This window comes from Uranotaenia lowii, chromosome 2 (genome assembly GCF_029784155.1).
Source record: "Uranotaenia lowii strain MFRU-FL chromosome 2, ASM2978415v1, whole genome shotgun sequence".
NCBI classification, from domain to species: domain Eukaryota; kingdom Metazoa; phylum Arthropoda; class Insecta; order Diptera; family Culicidae; genus Uranotaenia; species Uranotaenia lowii.
In genome coordinates this window covers 154,466,634-154,478,989 of record NC_073692.1, presented here as the reverse complement: position 1 = coordinate 154,478,989, position 12,356 = coordinate 154,466,634, and the positions used below count along the sequence as shown (strand labels likewise).

Sequence of the window (12,356 nt, the reverse complement as noted above, 5' to 3'; positions counted from 1 at the left end):
TGCGCAGGATAAGCTTTTAGAAATTTCATGATCTCTTTAATTTGGATTAAAATTTCACAATGACAGAAGTGCCCATATTGCGATAGAGCTGTAAACTAAAACCTGAATACGGCAGCAGGGCAACTGTAAAAAAGGATTCGTTGTTGCTTTAATTGCAGGAATATGGATTATTTACTTAGTGTTTTCTGGATAGACTCATTCATTGCAGCCTTGAATGCTGATGTTCCAATCCTCTTTGACGTTTACAGACCCGAATGACCCGGGTGTTTAAAAGGTTTGTAATAAATTATAATAATAGTCTTTGACGATTACTTTCGCTGTCCGGTGATGAATTTCTTCCTAGATCTGATAGTTAAATTTAACCGTCAAATTTACCTTAATACCTTCAGCTGTTATCTACGTTATCAAGAGCGCAAGAGGGAATCGCCCTTTTCACTCGAAAGAACACTTTTTGGCTTAAATTTCCCGTTACAATACGCACCGAAATAGAATGCACATGCTTTTATTTGTTTTGTTTCTGTTTCTTCGCAGGGTTTGAAAAATTATAACCTCGCACATAATTTTACATCTTCTTAAATTTAAGTTTAGGTCCCTTTTATAAGTTTATATTCAATGTGATTGAAAATTACATCTTTAATGAATTAGATCATGATACAGTTAAGTTTTTCGAAAATTATGGCCCGTAAGCTAGGGTGTTTGTTAAGTTTAGATTGAAAATGATGTGAAATTAAATCAATTCCTAATTAGGGCGAAACATAATTAGGTCTTCAAGCGTTTCTGTCTCAAGTAATTTTATAAATTTTTTGGTGTGTAGATGATCGATTACGCATGCTTCGTGCCACTTTCCACAAAGTACTTAAGGATGTTTCACGCGATAACCCACTAACAAAATTCCTCCAATACGCCTTTTTCTTCCCCTTGGTTAACTTTTTAAACTGATTTTCAAGGGAAACGTAAGCTTCAAAATGGACAAGAGTTCCATGTTTTCGAAATTCTTTAAATGCTGTTGATTTGTCCTTATAAAGCTTAGAACACTGAGGGTCCCACCATGGATTAGGAGGCCTTCGATGAATAGATGATTCTGGGATGGGTTTTGTTTGAGCGTCAACTGCACTATCGTGTATCAGACAAGAAAGAAAGTGGTACTCCTCCAAAGGAGGTAAAACGTGCATAGAGTCGATGGCGGTTTTAATTGTGTCCGAGTACTTTTTCCAGTCGATGTGTCTTGTAAGGTCATATGTCATATTTATTGTGTTCGAAGAGCTGACCCCATTGGTGATAGTAATTTCGATAGGTAAGTGATCACTACCATTCGGATCATGGACTACCTTCCACTGGCAATCAAATGATAGTGAATTTGAGCAGAGTGAGAGGTCAATTGCACTTTGTCTTGCAGGAGGTTTAGGTACCCGTGTTTTTTCACCCGTGTTCAATACTGTTAAATTGAAACTGTCGCAAATGTCATAGATAAGAGTAGAACGACTATCGTCAATTTGTTCTCCCCAGACAGTTCCATGTGAATTGAAGTCACCCAGGATCAACCTTGGCTCAGGGAGCACTGAGCACAGGTCCTCTAGGTGATTTCGATCCACTGCAACTCTCTGAGGCCAGTACAAACTGACAACACATAAGTCCTTACCTCTTATTGTTGTATGACATGCAACAGCTTCAATTCCGCCTGATAAAGGAAGGTGAATTCTATAAAAAGAGTGGCACTTATTGATCCCCAAAAGCACCCCTCCATAAGAATCGTCACGATCCAGACGGATAATATTAAAATTGTGGAATGAGATGTTAGATTGAGAAGATAGCCAAGTTTCGGACAATGCAAAGATATCACAGTTTGTTTTATGAAGTAAATAATTCAATGAATCCAATTTTGGAATAAGACTACGACAATTCCACTGTAGTACAGTGATATCTCCGACCTCTCGGCGTAAATTAGCCATCGAGAGATACAAACACTGAAAGGAGGGGCCAAGTTTGCATCAATTGCTTTAAAAATGTCTTTAATACAGGAAGCATTGCAAATACAATGTCTTTCACGGGTTCTGATACATTAAAACACGAAAAAAATCCGTTCAAAATGTCAGTCAACTTAAAGAGCCCAGACTGAGTCGTTGATTCTGGCATCACGTTTGGGGTTTGGGTTTGCGAAGCTCCCGCAGCTGTTGGTTTATTCTGCAGTGGTGCATTTCCGCGGAAACCTGGAGGAACTTGTTTTTCCTTTTCAGCAGCAGTCGACTTTTTCTCGTTTCTATTTGAAGAGACAACCGTACACAGTAAACGAAAATTACCGAGTTCGGTAATTTATTTTACAGAACCAGTTCTGTAATTCGAAAATTTTCGGTAATTGATCAATTTGACATTTTATTTTTACCGAGTTCGGTGAATCAATTCTTGATTCAACGAAGTTCGTTAGTTTTTATGTAAACAAATCGCTTTGCCATAAATTTTCGGTAATAAAACGCCGAAAACTGTAAACCAGTGTCGCTGTCAACACAAACGTCAAATCGCAAGTGTCTGTTTCTGGCAGCTTTGAGCGCAACTGTCTCTCTCTAACAATCGTGATGTATTAGTGGCATCCCGCTTGCGCTCTAGGAAAAGCAAAGCAGGAAAGAACGTATGCGCGTGTGGATATTTTCAATTTCGGTACCGCGTGTTGTTTGAAAGTGAGTGGTTGAAATAATGGTGAAAATATCGCGTTTTCAAGCTGCTGTTCCACCGAGCGTTGTCCCAACAACAACAACCGTCTAGGTCGGCATAGGTCGTGAATTACCACGGAAGCTGCTAAGACATCAGCGGTAACTGAAATGCGTACGCTGTAAATTTTTACTTATGTAAATTTTTGTTTACTTCCAGGCAGGGTCGAGCAAGGAAAGTTTCATTTGTAAAACTATTCCTGCACACCAAAAAATTATCAAATTTATTCGAGCCAGAAACGCTTGGAGACCTAAAGTTTTGTGGATCTATATTGAAGGTGACTTAATTTTACATCGTTTCGTGTCTAATTTTCAAGCGCATAGAGTAAAGTATTCCTTGAACTCAAATTTATATTTTGAATGATGTAAATGTATGTTCGTTTAAACGCAATGTAAGAGTAAAAAACATCAGTGTCTGAAAACGTTTGCTTATCTCATCCATTCATCATTAATTGAGGTAGGTGTATCTCAATTTATCAGTTTAAGAAACTTAAATTGAGTTTTTCTTAGCCAGATTCCGCTACAGCGCTTCCATCGTGTTGTTTTGCTGTCACACATAAACAAAACAAATTCCGTTCCGAACAAAAATCAGCGCAGCTCATCCGAGAAATCAATCGTTCGGCGACGGGTTCAAGCTGTCTGCGGCCAAGTGCACCAACATTATCGATTACTTTTCGATCCGGCAGATTCCGGAATCAGTGCTGGCCGAATCGAAATTCAAGAATGGTTGCGAGGGCGCGATCGACCGGACCCGGCTGGCATATCAAATCACCCGACGGCTGTCCAATGAAGGTAACCAGTTTTCTAATGTCAGTGATTCTGCTACAGATGTGGTGCTGTTATCAGTGAGGTGACACTAGTTCCGGCACTACAGCATCGATCTCGACTTGCCAAGCGCACCATAATGTGCGCCGTTCTGCGCGAGTGGGCCTTTTCAATTACCTGCAAAACCAAACTAGACAAGTAAGAGAAAATTTTGATACGGTAGAACTCAGTGCCAGTGTTTTACAAATAAAAAACATCTATGTACCACAGGATTAAGGCCGTGATTTATCGACGTGAATACGGTCACAATTCACGTCACCTAATTGCATCTGGACCTAAACGAAGCGAGTCAATTTCAAGAAGAAAACCCCCGAGCTTGAAGATGACGAGCGGACCGAGTTGAACGAGGTGCTGGATTGTCATTTCGGAAAGATTAGTGTGCAGAAGTGAACTCAAACGACTGCCCTGAAGAAAACAAGGATGAAGTTAAAAAAAAACTAGAAACCAAGGAGTACAGGTAAATTTACGGTTGAATAAAAGTGTTCAAGAGTTTTAAATGTATTTTGTTTTCATTTACATAGGGATGTACCGATACTTTGGGGTGCGTCTAACGTTGTACGTGGTACCGGCAACCGGGAGCACATGAAGTTACTCCTTCAGGCCTGCAAGGGAGAATTGAGTGGAAACTGGATCCGGAAAAAAGGATTATTTTACTGGTGAGTTGGCATAGAAACTTGTGTTTTCGTTAGTGTCGCGAATGTGGTTCTTAAAAAAGCAACAAGAGATAGTTCAATGAGTTTGATTATCATTGAGATACCGTGAGCATACATCAAGATCAATAAAGTTTTTAAATAAATAACACTAGTGGATTTCTGTTTATATCAAGAAATTTTGAGTACAAAGTATAAATTAATAATAAATGTAGCGAAAATGTACATGAAACAAAATTGTAAATGTAAAATTACATTAAATATTGAAATTAAGTCTGAATGGAGATTTACATGCAATGAGCTGGGTCATTACATATAATGAGCTGAGTAATTATATATATGTAATGAGTAGGATAATTACATGTAATCACCCGATTCCCTTCTACGCATGTTATTTCATGTAAAATTACGTGGATTTTTTTAAGTGTGAGATTGTTCGTTTCAATCTCACACTTAAAAAAATCCACGTAATTTTACATGAAATAACATGCGTAGAAGGGAATCGGGTGATTACATGTAATTATCCTACTCATTACATATATATAATTATTACTCAGCTCATTACATGTAATGACCCAGCTCATTGCATGTAAATCTCCATTCAGACTTAATTTCAATATTTAATGTAATTCTACATTTACAATTTTGTTTCATGTACATTTTCGTTCTTCAAAGCAACTGTTCTATCTATTTTTTTCTGAGTATAGAAACCACAGATATCAAGTATTAAACAATGTTGCGTATCATTTACTGTACTGTAAAATCTGTGGTAAAACTTTCGTACCATATGCATTGCATAAATAAGGGCGCTATAATGTGCGATGAAGGGCATAAACATATAAATTGTATTTATATACCAATAGAACACGAAATGCATATGTATATGCAACAATAGAGGTTTAAAAATGTACCTATAGAATTCTGTGAGGTTGGGTGCGATATTCGATACTTATGTGTTTAATTGTTTTATTAATAAATGGCATTTATGATAGAATAAATTGTAAATTATTAATAGCTTTGATTTATGAACTTAATTGGTCGTCGTAAATAAAGGTAAGTGTTTATTCATAATCAGTTTAGTTGTTCCACCTTAACTCACAATATTCTTCTTTTCTAGGCCTATGTTTATCGAAAACTGTAACATTTTAGGATTGTCGAAAATACTAAAACGTTCAGTAATTTCAGCTTATTATGCACAGTGCAGTGCATAATCAGAGTCTCCAGATGATACTAGAAGCGAAAGTTTTTAATTCTGATGATCCCCAATATACCCCAATATTATTTAATAAATTAAAATTAATTACAATTTCACGAAGGTTTCGTATGATGAAAACATTAGCTTTTATTTTAATTAATAACTTGAAAATGTTAATCACTTTTGGTGAGGTTTAGTTTTCTCTAACTTTATTAGGATTCTGCGAACCAGTTGCATTGCAGCTTTAGTATTCGAATGATAATTTGGATATCAGATTTTTTTAAATTAAAAACAATTAGATAGTAAACACTAAACAGCATGTCTGTTAAGAAATGTTGTGAGGCGTTAACAATATATGTATATTAATTTAATTCCTATTTTATAGTCAATTTTAATTCATTGATTTTCACAATTCTCAATAAGGCATGGATCCCGATGGGAAGGTCGAAATCCTGAATTACCGATGTGGTTTATTTCGTACAGCACGAACTTCGATGTGAGATAACACGAGTCGATTCCAGAAAGTGCTCCATGCAAAAAAAAACGTCGTTTTAACTGAGCCTCTAATGCTCATCAGAATGGATATGTTTCGCTTGTAGTGTCGTCTGAAAATGCCAATAATATTTACTGAAAACTGTGAAACATTCGTAAATGTTTACCGAACATCGTAAAACATTCGGTAATTTCAGTTTTGGTGCACGGCGTATAACGCAAAATGATTCGAGACTCGAGTCATCTCGCGTAATAATCTGTGCATCATAAACTCAAATTATCGAATATTTTACGGTGTTCGGTTAAAACTCCTAAATTTGGCAGTTTTCGGTTAATATTACTGGTATTTTCAGACGACACTACAAGCGAAACATATCCATTCTGATGAGCATTAGAGGCTCAGTCAAAACGACGTTATTTTAGCATGGAGCACTTTCTCGAATCGACTCGTGTTATCTCACATCAAAGTTCGTTATTTCGGTAAAAATAAAAAATACCCATTTTTCAGTAAAAAATACCGATTTTTCGGTAAATATTACCGAATTTTCGGTAGTAATTACAGACATATTGGTAAAAATCACCGGATTTTTGCTAAATATTACCGAACTTTTTGAAATTGTCTGGTAAAATTTACCAGTTATTCGGTAGTAATTACAGATATTTCGGTAAACTCTACAGATTTTTCGGTAAATATTACCGATATTTTACAGTTTTTTCGGTAAAAATGATCCATATTTCGATTATAATTACGGTATTTCGGTAAAAATTTTAGGGATTTCGGTAAAAATTTTAGGGATTTCGGTAAAAATTTTAGGGATTTCGGTTAGAGTTTTAGGTATTTCGGTAATAATTACAGGTGTTTCAGTGAACTGTACCGGTTGCTCGGTTCATATAACCGAGCTTTATAGTTTTTTGGTTAAAAATGACCGACCTTTCGGTAATAATTAAAGACATTTCGGTTCAACAATACCGGTTTTCGGTAATATAACGAGCTGTCATGTTAACAACTGTCAATATTTTGACAGATAATCTGCCGAGTTTTGGTTATTTTTTACCGAGAAAGGTCCGTAATATTTGACAGCTGTCACTCCTCGGCCATGAAAAAATTACCGAACAGTTTAACGAACTCCACATGTTAGGATTTCGGTAAAATAATTACCGAACTCGGTAATTTTCGTTTACTGTGTAGCTATTTTAGCTGGTATTTTCGGAGAAGGCGCCTTTGTTCGCTTCCGAGAGCCTCCTGCAACGAAGACTGGCTGAACTTCATCAGCCGTATCTGTGTCTTCATTGTCAACTGACAGCACAGAAAAAATGTTACAGGTCTGAGGTTGGATCGGTGGAGAGGCGCTCTTTAATATGGCGGCATAAGAACGCTTGGAGCGTTCTTTTAAAGAGCGCCTCTGTTTATCCCAGCTTGCCTGAAATGCCTCGCAGGAGGAGATATCATGGGGTGAGCCCCCGCAATAGACGCATTTTTGCTCAACTGCTGAGCATGCTCCTTCCCCATGATTCTCCCCACAATGCAAGCATCGCTTCTTGTTGCAGCAATGCGAAGCAGTATGCCCCAACTTGATGCAATTCTTGCATTGCATTGGGCGAGGCACATAAAGGCGTACTGGAAGCCTTAAAATTCCGTCAATCAAGACGTAATGAGGGAGGGCTGTTCCTGCAAATGTTACCCGAATCGAGGCTGAAGGCGAATACTTGGTAACGCCATCAACGACGGAGGCAGTCATGAGTCGGCGACAATCCAAGATTCCGACCGAAGTCGAATCAAGGCTCTTGAACTTACCTACGCCGTGAGACTTAACGTATTCAGCCTCCAAACTCGATTCGGTGATCACACCCTCGATCTCTACGTCTCGAGATGGAATATAGAGCTGATACTCTAAATTAAAAAAATTACTGGCAAGAATTCCGTTTGCGGCCTTCCGGTCGGCCACAACAACGCGCAATTTGTTCGGACGTACTTTGGAAACACTGGTAACGGAGGGCCACCTAGCCAGATCTTTCGTGATCTGCACTAAATTTAATGGTTTTCCGTTAGTTTTGGGCCGGATGAAAACCACCCCCGGCCCAGAAGAGGATGAATTATCAGGATAAACTCGGAGTCGGGTTGTTTTTCCCGCAGCTGCAGATGGAGTAGCAATATCAACTGGCGGAGAAGGATGAGCATTTGAAGAACCAGCTACAGCTGAATCCTCCAGATGCTCCTCATCCTCATAGATGATTTGCTCACCATCCACCTCTGGCGGGTCCGACCCCCCGCCTTCGCTCATATTTCATGAAAATAAAAGCGAAGCTCAATTTGATCGAAATATATAATAGAGAAAAAATAGAATTAGAAATAGAGAAAAGTAAGAAAAGTATAACAAACTTGATTTTTGTTTTGATTGGCTCCTTCAGTGGTGATCCCAACCACGTGGTCCTTCTTCGAAGATGGCTGCCACGTCAAGTCTCGGCTCGAGCAAGAACGACCAGATTGATGATGATGATGAGTCAAACAATGGCGGCGGCCCTCGTGGTGACCAGTTGAGGGCAGTCAGCTAGCCAGAAAAAAACCTTTTTTTTTTGTCGACCAACACTATAATAGCACCACTTTGGCGAGCTGGGGTCTGCCTTTGGCAGAAAAACGTATAGCGCGGTACAAAACACCGTATTAAACGCCCGAACGGAACGAAACACCCGGATATATTGGACGAAATCTCGAAACGCGACTGTTCACTATGAGCGATACGAGACGAATGAGAAAAGAATCCTCAAAGCAGCCTTTCTCGATTGTAGCAGCTTGAAGCTAAAATATTTCACATTTTATTAATTTAGAGTCCTAAACAAATTGTTAGCTGAAAACTTACATTTAGTTTTCTTTTACTCGGGCTCTCACACTTGCTCACACTTGTTCGGATCGGCGAATGACAATCGCTTTTTAATTTCCGTCCGGAACCTTAGTTTTAAGAACATAATTGTTAGGATGACTAATTTAAAATATAGGTTTACTACTTACGATTTACAATACAATAGTTCGGCTATAATTAAAACTGATCGAAATCGTCCTGAACCTGGTTTGTAGGTTAATTTCCTCGTACGTGACCTTTGTGTGTTTAATTACATTTAGCAAACAATTTCTTCAGCGGATTCGTTTTGTACTCACTGTTTCACCTTTTAGAGGTTTGAATAATTATAATCAGTCACTCCCGTACTACTAATTTTAAGAAATATCCGTACTATTAGGATTAGGAAATACTTTTAAGTTTTATTACTCCGTACTACACACGCTCCAGATTTCCAACTATCTCCCGCTTGTTTTTGTTTATGTTTTTCCCCCGTTCGTGATGGCCAGGGATGCCAGGTGTTGAGGATAAAAAATCTGGGCAATTTTGAAAAAAAGTCTGTGCGTGTCTGTGCACAAGGAAGATATCACAAATTTGGTAACAAGAGTTTTGCCGATGCGTGTGAGCGGGGGGGTGTATTCGGGTTATTTTCGAGTTGAGAACTATATAACTAACACTGTTTCCTACCCCGTACCATGCCAGTCTTATTTAAAAGAAAAGTTTAATGAATGATTGGTCGAATACCCATGAATACAAGCGAGATTTACACTCTAATCTGGCACTTACGGATCAAATTCGATACATGAATATCGATTTCATCACTACATTTTGAAAGTCTGTAAAATCTGGGCACTCCAAGCAAAAATCTGGGCAAAATCTGTGTCTGACCAATATCTGGACGAAGGGTCAAAAGTCTTGGTTTTACAGACAAATCTGGGCACCTGGCAACCCAGGTGATGGCCTATCTCGCGCACACTGAACCAAATCTGGCAATAAAATCTACTGGGTCATTTCAGTAATTTTTAAAGTTAATCGCTCAATTACAAAGTAATGATTTATCCTGTACAAGTTATTGGAAAATCCAATAAATTCTACAAGTGTATTATGTTGCTGAAAAACGTACTAAAAAGTATAGGAAAATCTAATGAATATCATGAGCCTAATAATCCTAATCAAACATATTAGAAAATCCATTAGTTTTCACATGTTTATTTAAAAATAGTATTTATGTTTTGCATATCTAATAAATTTACAAACCATTCGCACCGACTGGTGAGCCTGCTTGGAAAGCACAAATTAGTGTCTATCATCAGCAACAGCTAGAGCGTCATCTAAACTCAAGCGCTTCTGATGAATTTAAATCTTGAACATTTGTCCAGATAGTCGAGGCCCAGCCGCAATATCGCGCATCTGAGTGTAGTGTAGGCTGCTGCTGTCGTCGAAAAAAAACACGAGACATATGGACCCGTACGATTCCGGTAGAAAACCTTTTTCTTTGGTCAGGAAACCAAATGCCATAACACAAATGAAAAATAAAAGCCCCGAGACCGTAAACAGCACAAGCGATGAAGGTAAGTAAAGAAAACTTTATGTTAAACGAAAATTTTCATTTTTTTCTACCCTCCGCACAGCTCGACAAAGTACGGCAGATGCAAGGGAAAACTCCACCATCCATCCGGACAAACACCGGAGCAGAATCTACAAACAGGATGAACACTGGGACAGAACAACCAGCACCACTTTATCAATGTACAGCAGCAGCAATAAACATCACTCTGGCGGAAGAAAACACCATCAGTCTGCCAGTTCCTCAGCGACGATTACAATCAGACACTATTCAGTTACCACCGATCGTACCGCCTACGCCAACATCACCACCAGAGGCAACAGCAGCATATCCAACATCGGACATCCGCCGGAAGCGTTCCATCGCAGCACTACCTGCTTTCCGGTGGAAGAGACCATCAACGCAGCAGCATCTTCCTTTTCATCTTCACCACAAGAAGTGAACCAGCTCATCAGCAGCTGCGGCATAAGCATTTCTTCTCCCAAAACGGAAGCGCACCAGGCGGCGGAAGTGGCTCAGGTGGTTTACAATGGAACAGAGTGGTATTGATGTTGGTTCTAGTGTTTTCATTAAGATCAAATCTGTCCAACCCATGAGTGAACTGATGCAACAGCCTACCTCATGCTGGTAAAATAGTGACCTGATAAGTTAAGCGTTGATTTATTAAGAGCTTTTTTATTATAGGAAAAGGACAATAAACCTTTTAATATAAAAACCAGAATAAAAAATAATCCCTGAAAATCTTCTGAAACGACGAGGTGGAACATTCGTTTTTATTACGACGGAACCAGAGGAGTCAGCATTGGAAACAGCAACTAATGGCCCAGGTTCCAACGATGAGGGCCTTGAAGGTAGTACCAATATTGCCCCCGCGTTGTCATATTTTCATTCCGAGTTTTTTTTTAAATTTTGTTTAAGGTAAAAATCACATTCTTAAAGTATACGTCTGGCTCTCGAAACTGCCAGAATTCAGCGAAGAGTTGTTATCCGTAACGATGTCGAGATATTCTGATTTCTGGAAGTGAGCGCTTACAAGAGTATCGACGGCGCAATCGAATAAGTTCCCCCCGCCCGCGGAAGAGGTGAATAAACACTTGCAAAAACGCCTGCGGTGATATGGTGACATCAAAGAATCTGCAGCTCAGGAGAATTTAAATTACCGGGACCAAATAAATGTGGTCAACTAGTAATTTTCGAAATGAGGTAGAGTTCCACCGGGCTCTCGTAATCCACCGGCTGATCAAAATTGTTCTGCCCCACGTTTTGAAATATGGTACACAAAGCCTTACAAACAACAATGACAGCATCCTTAGAACCAATTCCAACAATCTGGTGATTATCATGAAGTACTTAGACCTAGTATTATTATATACAAGGTAAATTATTGTTAACATTTTGAGTTTTATGAGCTGTATGATCGTTTTATTAATTTTTTAGATTGAATTACTGATAACATCCAGTGTTTGCACCACTTTTCCCGGATACCAAGCAACCTTGTCAAAACCTTCCAGCTGCAAGAAGAAAACGCTATTCCATAGCCCTATCAACAAACGGATGCAGTTATAACCCACTGCTCTGCTTTCCTTTCTCCTAGCAACTCATCGGAACTATTTAAACTGAAAATAATATAAAATGCCCCAATGGAGCGAAAAGGCTGCCTTATTAAAAGGATTTATGACGAGGTATTTTTTTATATTGATAATTTCATTATTTTTTGTTTAACACTGATAACATCGCTTTAGAGTTAAATCTTTTCAACAACTGAAACTGAGTTGAAATTCAGAAATCATGCTAGAATATTAAATTAGATTTCTTAAATTCCTATTTGAGGATCCGATTGGTAGAAAGAAATGAATGTTAAACTATTTTGTCACACATGTATGATAAAAAAAAGAAGAACAATTAAATTTCATGGAATTAAATATAAAAAGCTCTTAGTGTATGATCGTGAATCAGAAATGAAAATAAGAGTTGAGAAGAAAATTTAGAATCAGGATCCAGATGGTTCGAAATAAAATAATTAATGATGCGTTATATAATAAATTCAAACCCTTAATCGAAATTCTTAAATCTTTTTAAAATGGCATTGAG

At 38.3% G+C, this 12,356-nt stretch overlaps 1 protein-coding gene and 1 long non-coding RNA gene across 2 annotated transcripts; both read left to right on the top strand.

The window, feature by feature from the left end:
• Positions 1-2,527: 2,527 nt before the first annotated feature.
• LOC129749443 (uncharacterized) lies at positions 2,528-4,500 on the top strand. The gene is made up of 3 exons (XR_008738047.1): positions 2,528-2,804; positions 2,863-3,984; positions 4,049-4,500. It is a non-coding gene; the product is annotated as an uncharacterized LOC129749443 (long non-coding RNA).
• Positions 4,501-9,910: 5,410 nt separating this feature from the next.
• Positions 9,911-10,814, top strand: LOC129741980 (uncharacterized). The gene is made up of 2 exons (XM_055733823.1): positions 9,911-10,269; positions 10,330-10,814. Exons 1-2 carry the CDS (start codon positions 10,158-10,160, stop codon positions 10,812-10,814), a joined length of 597 nt encoding a protein of 198 aa, XP_055589798.1. The 5' UTR covers positions 9,911-10,157.
• The last annotated feature ends 1,542 nt before the right edge of the window (positions 10,815-12,356 follow it).

Excerpts from the sequence above, each read along its gene's own strand:
- LOC129741980 (XM_055733823.1), top strand. The coding sequence starts at position 10,158 with ATGGACCCGTACGATTCCGGTAGAAAACCTTTTTCTTTGGTCAGGAAA. Across the intron at positions 10,270-10,329 it reads AAACAGCACAAGCGATGAAG|CTCGACAAAGTACGGCAGAT; the intron begins GTAAGTAAAGAA and ends CCCTCCGCACAG.